This window comes from Triticum urartu, chromosome 2A (genome assembly GCF_056163025.1).
Source record: "Triticum urartu cultivar PI428250 chromosome 2A, HENAU_Tu73, whole genome shotgun sequence".
Taxonomy (NCBI): Eukaryota; Viridiplantae; Streptophyta; class Magnoliopsida; order Poales; family Poaceae; genus Triticum; species Triticum urartu.
Window position 1 is genome coordinate 619,084,643 of NC_141874.1, and position 18,904 is coordinate 619,103,546.

An 18,904-nucleotide genomic window follows, 5' to 3' on the forward strand; every position below is an offset into this window, starting at 1 on the left:
TGTTACCGCCGGGTCAGCCGGACGTGTACCTCAGACTGGGTGAAGCCGAAAGCTAGCGTTCTTAAGAGAATATTCGGTCGGTGAACAAAAGATGAATTTTTAACCATATCTGCCCCCAGACGTTTTTACTGCGCTTCTTGTTGCAGTCCGGACATGCACTTTAGGGCATGCCTACCCAGGGAAAGGAACCCTTAACAGAACTATTCTCTCTGGAAGATGTTTCTTACTACCCATGTAATATAACATAACTAGTTGGGCACTTGTCTGATAAAGCACTAATGACCCCTACGCCTAGTCTCCACGCATGCCCCGGTTCTTATATAACCGAGAGGGTATTCGGATACACTCCGGACTGTCGGGTCCCGAGCTTGAAGCGAAAAGGTCCGCCACGACACACGATCTACAATCCGGCTAGAAGGCATCATATATGTCACTTTACAATTACATAGTCAATTTGACTGGTTGAATTCCTCTTCAATGCCATCCAATAGGCTGTCTAGTCTACAGTCCTGTTGGGAATACTTTGCGGCCAATTCTACTTGGCCGTACACTAAATTTACAGGGATCTCCTTGCCGTCAGGCCCCACAGGTCCGACTTCGGCCATGTGGTTCGGGTCAGCCTTCGTGTACCGTGTCTTCACCATCGCCCAAGCTTCCCTGGCGCCCTTACGGCAGGCCGATATCTTCCATAATCAGAAGCGCCGCCGTGCTCCCTTCAGCTTTTCTGCAAGCTCTCCAAGGCCTTCGGGTAGGGAGACGGACGGCCACAAGGCCTGGGCAACGCCTCGCATCACCTGCCGAACTCGTTCGTGCAACTATGCGAGCTCGGGAAGAAGATCACCCGTCGAACTAGGCATCTCCTCGGCAGGATGACCTGTTAACATACCTACAGATATAACTCTGTCAGTCAGCTTCCCCGCTGAACTCTTTTTAAGTTCGTTCAAGCACTTACTAAATATGCTGCGCCGAAGCCGTCGATTCTCCTTAACAGAATCCGACAGTTGGGCACGAACATCTTTCAGTTCCACGCCCAGCTTGCTGTTGGCATCTTGGAGATCATTCTTCTCCTGCCTCACCCTTGTAAGCACGTTCTCACCAGCCTTCAGCTGGCGTTTGAGCTGTTGCTTATCCAGATTCACCCCAGCGTCATCTGCAATTTTTTCGTCAGATTTGCATATAAAGCCGCACTCTAATATGATACTTATCATTTAACAGATATGTTACCAGCGGGGGTCTCTTTGGGATCCCCTGCAGCGGACAGTGCGGCCTGAAGTTGGGCTTTGCACTCTTCCAGCTCCTGGGACGCTTGAGTATTCTTTTCTATAAGAACCTACATAAAAAATGATCCTTAAATCAGTTATACTAACTGTTTCAAGTCTCAGGGGCTATTGATATATATAATCATCAAATTTTCTCACCCGTATGTCTTTTTACATACTGCTCCGTGGTTCTGGCTAGACCATCTTGAGCGGCACGGAGGTGCGCGTCTCCCGAGTTGAAGGCATCCAATGCCTCTAGGGAGAAACAAGCGTCATGAAGAACAGTCCGACGATGCCCGTGGTTCATGGCACTTTCCACCTCAGAATGAGTGGCAGACAGTCTATCCGTATCCTTTGTCGGAGGAGCACCCGACGCACGCCTTGTACTCGTTGTCACCTCTGAGTCTGGCCTTGGAGCCTGGCATGTGGAGGCGCGATTGCTAGCCTCTCCGGGTATAGTCCGGCGAGCCCTCTTTTTCCTGAAAAAAGGCATGGGCGTTAGTATGCCTCTGTAAATAATGTCTTGTAATAAAGATGGCGCGCCATACCTCTGCGCTGGTGCCTCAATCCGGACTGCGGATCTTTTCAGCCTGCCTGGCCTAGCGGCCCCTTGTTGGCTAGTTGCCACGGGCTCGGCCTTCTGCCCCGAGGACCTCCCCTGAAAAACACGGCTGTTATACGGCAATAAAAAGAGCACAAGGACGGATCCCTTTTTAAGTGCTGGGATTTCGGTCTCAGTCACCTGTGAGGCTGGAACTAGCCCAGGGTAATTGGCCGTAATGGCCACCAAGGTATTGTCATTACTCCCTTGGTAAAATACCCCGTCGATCAGCTCCACGGATATGTCCGGATCCTCCTGGGAGGCTGGGTCAAGGGACCGTCCAGGGTCCTCGGGCTGTGGGGGAGGGCTGTTTATCTCCTTTACTACCTGGCGCAGCTCCTGCGACGAAATCGCTAGAATGAATACTTAAACTACAGGAATACAAAACGGATGGGCGAGAAAAATCTCTGCTTACCCAGTTCGGAGGATTGTACATGGAGAATCCGCCCCGCGGGTTGACACGGAGGAATTCCTCCTCTTCTCCCTCGTACAAAGTGGACAAGATCTTTGTTAGATCAGCAGCCGATCCCGGCCCTTTGCGGCCGTGGCGGGTGGCGTCATCCTCCCCGTTGAAATCCCACATGGGGTGGCCTCTATACTGGAGCGGCTGCACCCCCCGCATAATGCATATAGCCCTGACCTCGATCATGGTCAATCCGGATCGAGCTAAAGAGCTTATCCGGCTTATCAGATAAAGAATGTCCCGGTCGTCTTCCTCTAGGGGGCTCCGTGGATGCCAGCTCTGACGCTTCTTCAAAGGGGCGTTGTCAAACTCTGGAAGACCGATCCGAATATGGTCCAGAAGGGGGACATCTTCTATATAAAACCATTCTGAAGGCCAGTCTTCGGACGTCTTCTTTGGGGTCCCGGATAGGTATCCGGTCCCGGCGATACGCCACACTTCGGCTGCGCCCACTTGATATATTGATCCCTTCTTAGAACGGGGCACCAGACAGAACAACTTCTTCCACAGAGCGAAATGAGCCTCACAGCCCAAAAATAACTCGCAAAGGGCTACGAATCCCGCGATATGCAGCAGAGAAGCAGGCGTGAGGTTGTGAAGCTGGAGGCCATAGAACTCCAGAAGCCCTCGGAGAAACGGATGGATTGGGAATCCGAGCCCTCTTACCAGATAAGGGACAAGGCACACCCGCTCTCCATTGGAGGGATTGGGACGACTCTCCGCTTGCTCTCCGCCATTATAGGTGGCAAGCCCGACTCGAACTGGGACCAGGTACGCTGGGGGAAGAAATCCCTTGGACTGAAGCATCACCAATTTGCTATGCGGGATGGAACATCTCTCCCAATCTCCAGGCTTGGAGCTAGGGGTGCGAGAGGAGGAGCTGCATCGACCGGCCATGGTGGAATGGATCTCTGTCGGGTACGCTCTGATGAAGACTCGGCAAGGGAGGATGATGTGATTTGGATCTGAGTCCTCGTCTTTTTAAATAGGCGGCTCATTTGCATAGCTAGGGGGTAAATGTGAAAACACCCTGGCTCTTCACATTCGCTTGACACGTGGAAAGTGGCCATTATTGGGCGTGGAAGCCAAGAAATACAAACCATCACAAGGAACCGGACATTATTTCGACAGGTACACAGAATTTGGAGAAGGAACCCGCCTTGCAATGCCGAAGACAACTGCGCGCCGGACTCATCGTCATTGAAGCCTGGTTCGGGGGCTACTGTGGGAGTCCTGGATTAGGGGGTCTCCGGACAGCCGGACTATCTCCATTGGACGGACTGTTAGACTATGAAGATACAAGATTGAAGACTTCATCTCGTGTCCGGATGGGACTCTACTTGGCGTGGAAGGCAAGCTAGGAAATACGTATATGGATATCTCCTCTTTTGTAACCGACCTTGTGTAACCCTAACCCTCTCCGGTGTCTATATAAACCGGAGGGCTTTAGTCCATAGGACAACAAGTCACAACATACAATCATACCGTAGGCTAGCTTCTAGGGTTTAGCCTCTCTGATCTTGTGGTAGATATACTCTTGTAACACCCATATCTTCAATATTAATCAAGCAGGACGTAGGGTTTTACCTCCATCAAGAGGGCCCGAACCTGGGTAAAACTTCGTGTCCCTTGCCTCCTGTTACCATCCAGCCTAGACGCATAGTTCGGGACCCCCTACCTGAGATCCGCCAGTTTTGACACCGACAATGATGCTTAAACCGGCCCTTGGGGACTATGGAGTAAGCCGGATTTCTTACATGTTTTTTTCCAAATATATCACTAATGTTCATAAGTTTGTTTCTAAGTCTACATCATATTCATCATAAGCAATAGACTTGGGGGCTGGCATAAGCAAGGATAATTCAGTGAAGGGAAGAATTTATACCTCAAATTTCTGGTGCATTTGCTTCACCATGTCAACTTCGACGTCACGGCTGCTGTGTACTTGGCTAAGATAGCCAGAGAAAACTTCCCGAATACTCATGTGAGTATAATCAGACACATCAAACCTGACCTCGCGGCGTTCCAGGTGCTCCTCCTTGGCTGAACATTTGGTCAACACGGTAGGTATTCCCGGCTCAATATAGCCGGTCTTGGTAATCTCAACATCAGTGTCTTGGGGATCATCTGTCTTGGCCGGGATAGGGACTTTCGGGTTTTTAGAACCATCGACGGGTTGTTCGGTAGGCGGGTCAGCAGTTGGTGCTGGCGTGTCATGAGCTGGTTCAGGTGGCGGCTCATGAGCAGAGGCCTCAGTGTTGGGGATCGTAGCAGAAATTTAAAATTTTCTACGCATCACCAAGATCAATCTATGGAATAATCTAGCAACGAGGGGAAGGAGAGTGCATCTACATACCCTTGTAGATCGCTAAGCGGAAGCGTTCAAGTGAACGTGGTTGATGGAGTCGTACTCGTCGTGATCCAAATCACCGATGATCCTAGCGCCGAACGGACGGAACCTCCGCGTTCAACACACATACGGAACGGAGACGTCTCCCACGCCTTGATCCAGCAAGGAGGAAGGAGAGGTTGAGGAAGAGAGTCCAACAGCAGCACGACGGCGTGGTGGTGATGGAGTGGCAGTTATCCGGCAGGGCTTCGCCAAGCTCACGCGGAGGAGGAGAGGTATTGGAGGGGAGGGGCTGTGCCAGGTTCAAGTGTGTGGCCGCCCTCCCACCCCTCCACTATTTATAGGTGGGGAGAGAGGGGGCCGGCCCCCTTAGATCCCATCTAGGGTTGGGGCGGCGGCCAAGGGCGGGAGGAGTGCCTCCCAAGTCAAGTGGAGGCCCTCCCCCTTAGGGTTTCCCCTCTCCCATGCGCATGGGCCTTGGGGGGGCTGGTGCCCTTGGCCCATTAAGGTTAGGGAGCCCCCCTACAGCCCATGCTGCTGTATTGGACGTGGTGGAACATTCTCCGGACCCCTCCGAAATCCTCCGGAACCTTCCCGGTACAATACCGGAAAAAAACCGAACTTTTCCTGGAACCCGAACAACAACTTTCCATATATAAATCTTTACCTCCGGACCATTCCGGAACTCCTCATGACGTCCGGGATCTCATCCGGGACTCCGAACAACATTCGGTAATCACATACAAGTCTTCCTAATAACCCTAGCGTCATGGAACCTTAAGTGTGTAGACCCTACGGGTTCGGGAACCATGCAGACATGACCGAGACAACTCTTCGGCCAATAACCAACAGTGGGATCTGGATACCCATGTTGGCTCCCACATGTTCCACGATGATCTCATCAGATGAACCACGATGTCGAGGATTCAATCAATCCCGTATTCAATTCCCTTTGTCTAGCGGTATTGTACTTGCGCGAGATTCGATCGTCGGTATCCCGATACCGTGTTCAATCTCGTTACCGGCAAGTCTCTTTACTCGTTCCGTAACACATCATACCGTGATCAACTCCTTGGTCACATTGTGCACATTATGATGATGTCCTACCGAGTGGGCCCAGAGATACCTCTCCGTTTACACGGAGTGACAAATCCCAGTCTCGATTCGTGCCAACCCAACAGACACTTTCGGAGATACCTGTAGTGTACCTTTATAGCCACCCAGTTACGTTGTGACGTTTGGCACACCCAAAGCACTCCTACGGTATCCGAGAGTTGCACAATCTCATGGTCTAAGGAAATGATACTTGACATTAGAAAAGCTTTAGCAAACGAATTACACGATCATGTGCTAGGCTTAGGATTGGGTCTTGTCCATCACATCATTCTCCTAATGATGTGATCCCGTTATCATCGACATCCAATGTCCATGGTCAAGAAACCGTAACCATCTATTGATCAACGAGCTAGTCAACTAGAGGCTTACTAGGGACATGGTGTTGTCTATGTATCCACACATGTATCTGAGTTTCCTATCAATACAATTCTAGCATGGATAATAAACGATTATCATGAACAAGGAAATATGATATAATAATAACTAATTTATTATTGCCTCTAGGGCATATTTCCAACAGTCTCCCACTTGCACTAGAGTCAATAATCTAGTTCACATCGCCATGTGATTAACACTCATAGGTCACATCGCCATGTGATCAACATCCAAGAGTCTACTAGACTCAATGATCTAGTTCACATCACTATGTGATAAACACTCAAAGAGTTCTGGGTTTGATCATGTTATGCTTGTGAGAGAGGTTGTAGTCAACGGGTCTTGCCATATTCAGATCCCTATGTACTTCGCAAAACTTTATGTCATATCGTAGATGCTGCTACCATGTTCCACTTGGAGCTATTCCAAATTATTGCTCCATTATACGTATCCGGTATCTCTACTCAGAGCTATCCGGATAGGTGTTAAGCTTGCATCGACGTAACTCTTTACGTCGAACTCTTTATCACCTCCATAGCCGACAAACATTTCCTTATTCCTCGAAGGATAATTTTGACCGCTATCTGGTGATCCACTCCTAGATCACCTTTGTACCCTTTTACCAGACATGTGGCAAGGCACACATCTGGTGCGGTACTCAGCATGGCATACCGTATAGAGCCTATGACAAAAGCATAGGGGACGACCTTTGTCCTTCCTCTTTGTTCTGCCATGGTCAATCTTCGAGTCTTACTCAACTTCACACCTTACAACTTAGGTAAGAACCCCTTCTTTGACTGATCTATTTTGAACTCCTTCAAAAACATGTCAAGGTGTGTGTTCTTTGAAAGTATCATCAGGCGTCTTGATCTATCTCTATAGATCTTGATGCCCAATATGTAAGCAGCTTTATCCAGGTCTTCCTTTGAAAAACACCCTTCAAACAACCGTTTATGCTTTCGAGAAATTTTACATTATTTCGGATCAAGAATATGTCATCCACATATACTTATCAGAAATGTTGTAGTGCTCCCACTCACTTTCTTGTAAATACAAGTTTTTAACAAACATTGTATAAACCTAAAAGCTTTGATCACTCCATCAAAACATATATTCCAATTCCAAGATGCTTGCTCTAGTCCATAGAAGGATTGCTGGAGCCAGCATACCTTTTAGCATCCTTAGGATTGACAAAACCTTTTATTGTATCACATACAACTTTTCTTACGAAAACTGGTAAGAAAACTTGTTTTGACATCCATCTGTAAGATTTCACAATCGAAAAATACAGCTAATGCTAACATGATTCCGACGGACATAAGCATCGCTACGGGTGAGAAATTCTCATCATAGTCAACTCCTTGAACTTGTGAAAAGACTCTTTCCCACAAGTCGAGCTTCATAGACGGTAACATTACTGCCCACGTCCATCTTCTTCTTAAAGATCCATTTATCTCAATGGCTTGCCGATCATCGGGCAAATCCACCAAAGTCCATACTTTGTTCTGATATATGGATCCTATGTCGGATTTCATGGCTTCTAACCATTTGTCGGAATACGGGCCCACCATCGCTTCTCCATAGCTCGTAGGTTTATTGTTGTCTAACAACATGATATCTAAGACAGGATTACTGTACCACTCAGGAGTAGTACATATCCTTGTCGACCTACGATGTTCGATAGCAACTTGATCCGAAGCTTCATGATCACTATCATTAACTTCCTATTCAACAGACGTAGGCGCCACAGAAAACATCTTTCTGTGTTGCATCACTCTCTGGTTGAAGTAAAGGTTCGACAACCTCATCAAGTTCTATCTTCCTCCCACTCAATTCTTTCGAGAGAAACTCCTTCTCGAGAAAGGACCCGTTCTTAGCGACAAACAATTTGCCTCGAATCTGAGATAGAAGGTATACCCAACTGTCACCTTTGGGTATTCTATGAAGATGTGTTTGTCCGCTTTTGGGTTCAAGCTTCTCCGGCTGAAGCCTTAAGCATCGCAGCCCCAAACATTAAGAAACGACAACTTTGGTTTCTTGCCAAACCAATGTTCATACGGCGTCGTCTCAACAGACTTATATGGTGTCTTATCTAAAGTGAATGCAGCTGTCGCTAATGCATAACCTCAAAATAATAGCGGTAGATCGGTAAGAGATATCATAGATCGCACCATATTTCATAAGGTTCGATTACGACGTCCGGACACACCATTACCCTGTGGTGTTCCAGGTGGCTTCAACTGTGAAACAATTCCACAATGTCTTAAGTGTTTGCCAAACTCATAACTCAGAAATTCTCATTGATCAGATCGTAGGAATTTGATCTTCTTGTTATGATGATTCTTAACTTCACTCTGAAATCGCTTGAACTTTTCAAACGTTTCAGACTTGTGCTTCATTAAGTAAATATACCTATATCTACTCAAATCGTCAGTGAACATGAGAAAATAGCGATATCCACCGCACGCTTCAATTCTCATTGGATCACACGCATCAGCATGTATGATTTCCAACAAGTCACTTGCCCGTTTCATTGTACCTGAAAATGGGGTCTTAGTCATCCTGCCCATGAGGCATGGCTCGCATGTGTCAAGTGATTCAAAATCAAGTGACTCCAAACATCCATCGATATGGAGTTTCTTCATGCATCTTACGCCAATATGACCTAAGCGGCAGTGCCACAAGAAAGTGGTACTATCATTATTAACTCTACATCTTTTGGCGTGAACATGTGTATTACCACGACCGAGATTCAATGAACCATTCACATAGGGTGCATGACCATGAAAGGTATTATTCATGTAAACAGAATAACCATTATTCTCTAATTTAAATGAATAACCGTATTGCAATGAACATGATCTAATCATATTCATGCTCAACGTAGACACTTGATAACATTTATCTAGGTTCAACACTAATCCCGAAGGCAGATGGAGCATGCGATGGTGATCTCATCAACTTTGGAAATACTTCCAACACACATCGTCATCTCGCCCTTAGCCAGTCTCCGTTTAGTCCGTAGCTTTTGCTTCAAGTCACCAATAATAGCAACTCAACCGGTATCCAATACCCAGGTGCTACCAGGAGTACTAGTGAGGTACACATTAATAACACGTATATACTTTGTTGAAGTTGCCAGCCTTCTTATCTACCATGCGTTTGGGGTAATTCCGCTACCAGTGACCGTTCCCCTTACAATAGAAGCACTTAGTCTCGGGTTTGGGTTCAACCTTGGGTTCCTTCACTGGAGCAGCAACTGGTTTGCCATCCATAAAGTTTCCCTTCTAGCCCTTGCCCTTCTTGAAACCAGTGGTCTTGTTAAACCATAAACACTTGATGATCCTTCTTGATTTCTACCTTTTGCGGTCTTAAGCACCGCGAACAGCTCCGAGATCAACTCCATCCCTTGCATGTCATAGTTCATCACGAAGATCTAGTAGCTTAGTGATAGTGGGTAGAGAACTCTATCAATCACTATCTTATCTGGAAGTTTAACTCCCACTTGATTTAAGTGATTGTAGCACCCAGACATTCTGAGCACATGCTCACTAGCTGAGCTATTCTCCTCCATCTTGTTGGCAAAAGAACTTGTCGGAGGTCTCACACCTCTCAACACGGGCATGAGCCTGAAATCCCAATTTCAGCTCTTGGAACATCTCATATGTTCTATGGCATTCAAAACGTCATTGGAATCCCGATTCTAAGCCGTAAAGTATGGTGCACTAAACTATCAAGTAGTCATCAAGATGTGTCTGTCAGGTGTTCACAACATCCATAGACGACGTTGTAGGGGTTTGCACATCGAGCGGTGCATCAAGGGTGTAAGCCTTCTGTGTAGCAGTGAGGACACTCCACGGACTACGGACCTAGTCCGCATCATTGCTTACAATATCTTTCAACTTAATCTTTCTCTAGGAACGTATTGAAACAGGGAGCTACAACGTGAACTATTTATCTACAACATATTTGCAAAGACAATTTAGACTATGTTCATGATAATTGAGTTCATCTATTCAAATTATTTAATGAACTCCCACTCAGATAGACATCCCTCTAGTCATCTAAGTGAAACATGATCTGAATCGACTAGGCCGTGTCCGATCATCACGTGAGATAGACTAGTCATCAACGGTGAACATCTCATGTTGATCGTATCTTCTATACGACTCATGTTCGACCTTTCGGTCTTCCGTGTTCCGAGGCCATGTCTGTACATGCTAGGCTCGTCAAGTCAACCTAAGTGTTTCGCATGTGTCCCGAGGCCATGTCTGTACATGCTAGGCTCGTCAACACCCGTTGTATTCGAACGTTAGAATCTATCACACCCGATCATCACGTGGTGCTTCGAAACAACAAACCTTCGCAACGATGCACAGTTAGGGGGGAACACTTTTCTTGAAATTTTAGTGAGGGATCATCTTATTTAGGCTACCGTCATTCTAAGCAAATAAGATGTAAAACATGATAAACATCACATGCAATCAAATAGTGACATGATATGGCCAATATCATTTTGCTCCTTATGATCTCCATCTTTGGTGCTCCATGATCATCGTTGTCACCGGCATGACACCATGATCTCCATCATCGTGTCTTCTCGAAGTTGTCTTGTCATCTATTACTTCTACAACTATGGCTAACGCTTTAGCAATAAAGTAAAGTAATTACATGACGTTTAAGTTGACATGCAGTTCATAAATAAATTAAGACAACTCCTATGGCTCCTGCCGGTTGTCATACTCATCGACATGCAAGTCGTGATTCCTATTACAAGAACATGATCAATCTCATACATCACATATATCATTCATCACATCCTTTTGGCCATATCACATCACAAGGCATATGCTGCAAAAACAAGTTAGACGTCCTCTAATTGTTGTTGCAAGTTTTTTACGTGGCTGCTATAGGTTTCTAGCAAGAACATTTCTTACCTACGCCAAAACCACAACGTGATATGTCAATTTCTATTTACCCTTCATAAGGACCCTTTTCATCGAATCTGATCCGACTAAAGTGGGAGAGACAGACACCCGCTAGCCACCTTATGCAACTAGTGCATGTCAGTCGGTGGAACCAGTCTCACGTAAGCGTATGTGTAAGGTCGGTCCGGGCCGCTTCATCCCACGATGCCGCCGAATCAAGATAAGACTAGTAACGGCAAATAAATTGACAATATCGACGCCCACAACTGCTTTGTGTTCTACTCGTGCATAGAAACTACGCATAGACCTAGCTCATGATGCCACTGTTGGGGATCATAGCAGAAATTTAAAATTTTCTACGCATCACCAAGATCAATCTATGGAGTAATCTAGCAACGAGGGGAAGGAGAGTGCATCTACATACCCTTGTAGATTGCTAAGCGGAAGCGTTCAAGTCAACGGGGTTGATGGAGTCGTACTCGTCGTGATCCAAATCACCGATGATCCTAGCGCCGAACGGACGGCACCTCCACGTTCAACACACATACGGAACGGAGACGTCTCCCACGCCTTGATCCAGCAAGGAGGAAGGAGAGGTTGAGGAAGAGAGTCCAACAGCAGCACGACGGCATGGTGGTGATGGAGTGGTAGTTATCCGGCAGGGCTTCGCCAAGCTCACGCGGAGGAGGAGAGGTATTGGAGGGGAGGGGCTGCGCCAGGTTCAAGTGTGTGGCCGCCCTCCCACCCCTCCACTATTTATAGGTGGGGAGAGAGGGGGGCGGCCCCCTTAGATCCCATCTAGGGTTGGGGCGGCGGCCAAGGGCGGGAGGAGTGCCTCCCAAGTCAAGTGGAGGCTCTCCCCCTTAGGGTTTCCCCTCTCCCATGCGCATGGGCCTTGGGGGGGCTGGTGCCCTTGGCCCATTAAGGTTAGGGAGCCCCCCTACAGCCCATGCTGCTGTATTGGACGTGGTGGAACATTCTCCAGAATCCTCCGGAACCTTCCGGAAGCTTCCCGATACAATACCGGAAAAACCGAACTTTTCCTCGAACCCGAACAACAACTTTCCATATATAAATCTTTACCTCCAGACCATTCCGGAACTCCTCGTGATGTCCGGGATCTCATCCGGGACTCCGAACAACATTTGGTAATCACATACAAGTCTTCCTAATAACCCTAGCGTCATCGAACCTTAAGTGTGTAGACCCTACGGGTTCGGGAACCATGCAGACATGACCGAGAAAACTCTTCGGCCAATAACCAACAGCGGGATCTGGATACCCATGTTGGCTCCCACATGTTCCACGATGATCTCATCAGATGAACCACGATGTCGAGGATTCAATCAATCCCGTATTCAAAACCCTTTGTCCAGCGGTATTGTACTTGCGCGAGATTCGATCATCGGTATCCTGATACCTTGTTCAATCTCGTTACCGGCAAGTCTCTTTACTCGTTCCGTAACACATCATACCGTGATCAACTCCTTGGTCACATTGTGCACATTATGATGATGTCCTACCGAGTGGGCCCAGAGATACCTCTTCGTTTACACGGAGTGACAAATCCCAGTCTCGATTCGTGCCAACCCAACAGACACTTTCGGAGATACCTGTAGTGTACCTTTATAGCCACCTAGTTACGTTCTGACGTTTGGCACACCCAAAGCACTCCTACGGTATCCGGGAGTTGCACAATCTCATGGTCTAAGGAAATGATACTTGACATTAGAAAAGCTTTAGCAAACGAAGTACACGATCATGTGCTAGGCTTAGGATTGGGTCTTGTCCATCACATCATTCTCCTAATGATGTGATCCCGTTATCAACGACATCCAATGTCCATGGTCAGGAAACCGTAACCATCTATTGATCAACGAGCTAGTCAACTAGAGGCTTACTAGGGACATGGTGTTGTCTATGTATCCACACATGTATCTGAGTTTCCTATCAATACAATTCTAGCATGGATAATAAACGATTATCATGAACAAGGAAATATGATATAATAATAACTAATTTATTATTGCCTCTAGGGCATATTTCCAACACTCAGGCGCGGCCGTCCCAAGTTCTGGCTCTTTGAAAATTGGCTCTTTGGCCGGCTTGTTCTTCTTCACCTTCTTGCTAGGCTTTGCTTTTCCACTGCATAAGATCAAAAGATCAGTACAAATATAGAGAATTGAAATGAATACAAGATAAGCAAGTCATCATTACCCTGGAGCGGTCTTGAAAGCCGGCAAGTTGGACTGCATTGAGTCGCCAGAGGAAGGTGAAGTTTCCTGATAATTTGAGTCAGAAGAGTTGTGTGGTTGACGAGTAAGACCCGCCAAAGGATAAAAGGGATTTAAATCAAAGGTGACCTCGTTCCAGCGCTTCCTTGGTGTATTGGGTAAGCTGGAGGAGAGTTCCGCGTCCTTGCTGGTCCGGGTCTGCCTCCGGCTCTCATGAATCTGTCGCTTCAAAAGAAATTGAGGATCTTGATAAGCTAAGGGATGTGAAAATCTTACTCTCCGGGTTACTCTTCGGATTTTCTGTCTTGGCAAAGGCTCGGAGTCGGAGGAAATGATAGTTACCTCTTCGTCCTTTCCATGACTTGTTCCCATGTCCTCGTGATGATAATCAGTGTCAATAAGGTGGTTAAAAAAGGAGCCAAGAGAGTCAAGGGCTACCTCCGACTCAGAAGTATCTTCTAGTCGAAGCAAGTCAGAGGCGGTGGCCTTCTTTCCCTTCTTCTTGGCGGCTTCTTTCCTGGCGGCTCTCTTGGCCTTCCTGGCTTTCTTCGCAGCCTCGTGATCATATTTTGCTTTCCAAAATTTATCATCAGCCTGTGAGAATCAACAAAGGTTGAGTATAGACAAACATCAATGTTAATAGTAATTTACTCAGGTTGGCAGCTTACCGCTGGAGCCGGGTTAGCTTCGCAGAAGGGGCTTAAGCCCACCTTACCACAATCTGCTAGGCTTTCGTTCAGAAGTGACTTTGTCATGTCATCAACGACGTGGTCCGGTAAATCGTCAGAGTTGTGCCGCAGAGGGTCATTCTTCTTGCCCGTGTAGGTACACATCAGACCAGGGTGGCGGCTCAATGGAATGATCCGCCAGGCAAGCCAAACCCGGACCAAGTCGATACCATGTAGCCCGTTTCCCAAAAGAGCCATGATTTTAGCCATAGTGGGGGCGAGCGTCTGGCATTCAGCGGTTGTAATCTTGTCAGGAAGCGGATTATTGGACTCAAGATGCAGAGCATGAAAGCGGGGCTGAGCGTTCTCATCAGCCGGAGAAGTGTCTTGGCAATAGAACCATGTCTGGTTCCAGTCTTTGGGATGACTTGGTGGATTGGCATAAGGAAAAATGACGTCTCTCCGACGCTTGATTGAGACACCGCCAAGTTCCAAGCTTTGTCCATTGGCACATTCATTCTGGCGGTTCAAATAAAATAACTCTCTGAAGAGTAGTAAGCTGGGCTCTTCTCCAAGATATACCTCACTGAACACTTGAAAATTGCAAATATTAGAAACAGAATTGGGTCCGATGTCTTGAGGGCGGAAATCAAAGAAGGACGTCCCTGAAGAATTTTGAGCTGGGTGGTGAAAACCCCCGGTTCATATGATCAGTAAAGACGATGACCTCCCCCTCCTTGGGCTGAGGCTTTTCATCTGTTGGGTCAAGAGCACAATATGACATAACTTCCTTCTTTGGAAGATAGCCAGTCTTCACAAAGTCATCAAGCGTACTGTGTGTGACGATGGATTTGACCCAGTTGCATGAAGTGGGTGGTTTGGGCGACATTGTGATGAAAGCCTAAGAAAGAGTAAAAATTTCCGGTTCAAATTTAAGCCGGAGAAAAACATTATAGTGCATATTCAAGATGGCGGCTTATAAAGGGGCCTAATGGTATATGGCTAATTATGTCAGATTATTTAAGCCGCCATGAGCGCCATAAGCAGTTAAGTTATCTAAACCGCCATGGGTGGTCTAGATTATCAATTGAGCATTGCCTTTTTAAGCCGGTGATAAGAGTCGCCATGGCTAGGTGGATCTAATAAATACAGTTTTTGCCTAAGTGTTGCACAAACAAGTTTCACAAGTTGCAGCTATTATTTTGGATCAAACGGCTGTTCAGAAAAGAAAATATTCTAGACCTAAAAACCTAGTACAGATGAGTTCGTGAGTTCTAATGAGGCCTCTTTACAAGAAAAAGGGATCTGCTAGTATAAAAAATGGACGCAAAACAACTACCGCATGAGTTCTATATTACTTTTGGATCAGAAGAGGCTGCGGTGGAGGAACTACGAAGAAACTGCAAGGAACCATGAAGAACACAGAGGAACTTGAAAACCCTAATGCGGATCTGAGGTACGGGAATGCGAAGACTTACGGATGCAGATCTACTGCGGGGGGTCGCCGCTGTTCTCTGGATCGACTTAGGTTGATGCAGCGGCCGAGGTTGAGGAAGACGAGGTGCTCTGCGGTGGCGGCGGAGCTCGAGCGGCAGTAGGGTTGCGAGAGGAAGAAGATGAGGAAAGGGGAGAATGAGGAAAGACCTGGTCATGTCTATTTATAAGGGAAGACTGATACGTGGGCGCGATAAACGAGGAGGCCGAAAACATGGTTATCCAGCTACAAGGCCGCCTCGATTCTCGGGATGGCCATTAAGATAAAGATCCGTTGAGATATGTTGGACAAAGTGCAAATTAACGACAGATGACGTCATGGCGGGTTACCACAAATCCAAAGGATGACGTCATGGCGGGTTACAAAACTTCTGTACAAACGAAGAGCAGAAGAGTTTTTCTAAGCGTTAAAGATTGACATGAACCAGTTCAAATCAATCTGGGGCCTAATGTTGGGGATATAACTATTAGGTATGACCTGCCCAGGAGGGGCCGGGTTATACCTATGGCGAGTCAAGATATGAAGCCCAAGACGACACCTGAAGATGGCAGTTCAGTTAAGGGCCCAAGCCCAAAGGCGACTCAAGGCCCGTAGAGATAAACCGCCATATGTATGTAACTTATGTTGTAAGGCAGGAATAAACAGAGACCGAGCTGGACACTGTTTATGAGCCGGCTGGGACTCTGAGAGCCGCTGGGCATCGACCTCTGTATATAAAGGGACAACCCGACAGTGGTTTAGGGCAAGTAAGATCAGATTGAGAGCTAGGTCAAGCGATTTCGCTCCCTGGTAATCGAGACATAAGCAATCCCACCCAAAACTGGATCGTAGGCTTTTACCTTCACCGTAAGGGGCCGAACCAGTATAAACCCCGTGTCCTTTGTCCTGATTAACCCCTTTAAGTTTCCTAGTTGCGATGGCTCCACGACTAAGTCCTTTCACTAGGACATCTGACGTGACAATTCCACGACAATGATCGTAGTTGATATCATCTAGAACTACATATGATGATCGTCGTCTATATCACCTCGTACTGCTTGAGGATGCATGTTGACTATATATGAAATTGTTATCTAGTACTCCCTCTGTTCCAAATTACACGTTGTGGTTTGAACTAAAACCACGACGAGTAATTTGGAACGGAGGGAGTACTACCTTGTACCTATAATGCTTTATGAAATTGATATCTAGTAGTATCTAATATCTGGAAATTGCAGTTTATTGAAACTGAAATGGGGTAGGAAGGGGGGGGGGGATGATGAAAGATATAGTAGTAGCGAGGGGCTAGGAAACCGCTATAGCTAATCAATAGTAGCGCGTTCCAGAAAAGCGCTGCTGATATAGTCAACAGTAGTAGCGCGGGTGCGGGCTGCGCTACTACTAACAGTTAGATATAGCACCATAGTAGTAGCGCGGCTGCCAGCGCTGCTGATAGCCTCAAAACCCCGGAGCGCACTTTCAGTGCACGGTGACATTGGTGCACTTTATCCATACCGTACATTGCATGCATCGCGATCGGTCCAATGGGCCCCATGCTTTTATATATCAGCAATACGTGCGGCATATACTGCATGGAGGTGGTACGTTTAACTGAAGTTACGGCCCCGTATGGAGAGGCATGCGCCAACCTGCCTCGGTTACTTGTTCCACGTTTGCCCAGACCCGATGTGAAACCCGGCACATGTCCGCTTGCATGCGAACTGTGATATGGCCCAATCAGGACATGGTACATGTTTCGGGGCATGCAGTTTTAGTTGGGACCCATTCGTTCCGCAGACATTATTATGCCAAAATATCGGCGAGCGCATGAAAAATATTACATACAGCTGCTAGCTCGGGGATACATCCGGTTCTGTCTCCTTCACACATGAGGAATGGATTTCGTCGATATGGAGGGGCAGCTAAGGTGAAGTGTTCAAAACTTCTTTGATCTTGGTTTGTTTTGTTCTCCTTTATCCTGATTTCTTTTTTTCATCTTTAGATCGACAGGTAGCTTGATACCTGAGTGCTCCCCCGCCGCGCAAAGATTACGACATGTAATGCGTGAGGCATCAAATTGTTCATCAGGATCGTCAAGGGCTTGCCACCGTGTGGATACTGTGTTATCCCTTGATGAGCAAGATGCAGATTGTGCAGAACATGAAGGAACGGGGGAGGTTGGAATAGATGTATCCATCAACAACCCACACCGGGAGCCTGCGGAGAGTTTTGATGCTGGATCTTGCGAGGTTCCTGTGCATGATGCTTTTGGAGAAGCAACATCCACTTGGAAATGAAGGTCAGTACCCAACACAATCGTGTATATGACAGATTTATGCGCAATAGTTAGTTGTTTAGAAAATAATATAACAATTTCTTGTACTAATTGGTAAGTGTGTATTTGTTAACAATCACATAACAATGATTGCGTAATTGGGCCTTGCTAGTAGCAAAAAAATTGTACTTAAGTTCCCTAGGGATTATTTTTGTTAAAAAACCCATACGTGATCTGTAACGTATAAACTTGAGTGCGTAATTGGGCCTTGTTAGTAGGAAAATATCTAAGTGAAATGTCTTGCTCATGTGGAGTTCATGGTCCTTGTTCGTTTTTATGAACTGATGGGCCTATGCCAATATTTGTGACAATTCTGGGCCACGATTTTGGCAGCCCACCAAACTAGATGTGGATCAAAAATGATTATATGTTTTTCTAGTGATATGCCTCTCGTGTACTCTATATAATTTTTTGGCTATCGCTCTATGTAATTTTTTCTCAAGGTTAGGTTGTCCGATGGAGATGTTGAGAGAGAGTGGAGTGCGCATAGGAAAAGCGCATTGGAATTGACAATCAAAGGATTCACAGAAAAGAAAGAAGGCGTTGTAATAAACCCTAGATTGGATTGTCTTTTGATTCGTTAAACGAGGCTTACAAATTTTACAATTTGTACTCATGGGAAATTTGATTTGGGATACGTTTTGCTAGAAGTCGTCTAAACGTCAAGCGAGCCAAATGCATCATGAGTTGGTTTGCGGATGTACGGTGAGCTAACAATTGATCGCTTTTTATATAGATTTATGAAGGTTGATGATTATAACAGATAAGGTACTTTATTGTTTTGGTACATCATGCTTCTGAATAGTTTTTGGGGATTAACCTAGAAAGTTCCTTGCCGACAATTAGAAAATCAAATTATTACACATAAGGAACTGACTGGTCAAAACAAATTATTACACACAGACTGCTCCTAGCTCATGATAGTGGGGCTGGCTCGAGCGCTGGCTAATAAATCAAACTTTTTGGTTCATCCAGTCGAAGAGCTAAAAGCACTGGCTAATCATGTTTAGCACGCAGTGCATGTACTCAGGGTGGCTTCTTAAAAATGCGCACCATCCAGCGATCAATCATTTTACAACAGTCAGAGTTACTGTACAAATA

At 46.4% G+C, this 18,904-nt stretch overlaps 1 protein-coding gene across 1 annotated transcript; it reads right to left on the reverse strand.

Moving 5' to 3' along the window:
- Positions 1-4,202: 4,202 nt before the first annotated feature.
- LOC147986245 (uncharacterized) lies at positions 4,203-13,698 on the reverse strand. The gene is made up of 5 exons (XM_087540009.1): positions 13,669-13,698; positions 13,310-13,545; positions 13,145-13,237; position 12,458; positions 4,203-4,574 (listed from the first exon to the last, which is right to left on the reverse strand). Exons 1-5 carry the CDS (start codon positions 13,696-13,698, stop codon positions 4,203-4,205), a joined length of 732 nt encoding a protein of 243 aa, XP_087396135.1.
- Between the last annotated feature and the right edge of the window lie 5,206 nt (positions 13,699-18,904).

What these genes read in the sequence shown, in the direction of transcription:
- LOC147986245 (XM_087540009.1), bottom strand. Translation starts at nt 13,698, where the DNA reads ATGGGAACAAGTCATGGAAAGGACGAAGAG. An exon ending in GTCATGGAAAGGACGAAGAG is followed by an intron (nt 13,546 to 13,668) that starts GTAACTATCATT and finishes TTGAAGCGACAG; the next exon opens with ATTCATGAGAGCCGGAGGCA. An exon ending in GCTTTCAAGACCGCTCCAGG is followed by an intron (nt 13,238 to 13,309) that starts GTAATGATGACT and finishes GATCTTATGCAG; the next exon opens with TGGAAAAGCAAAGCCTAGCA.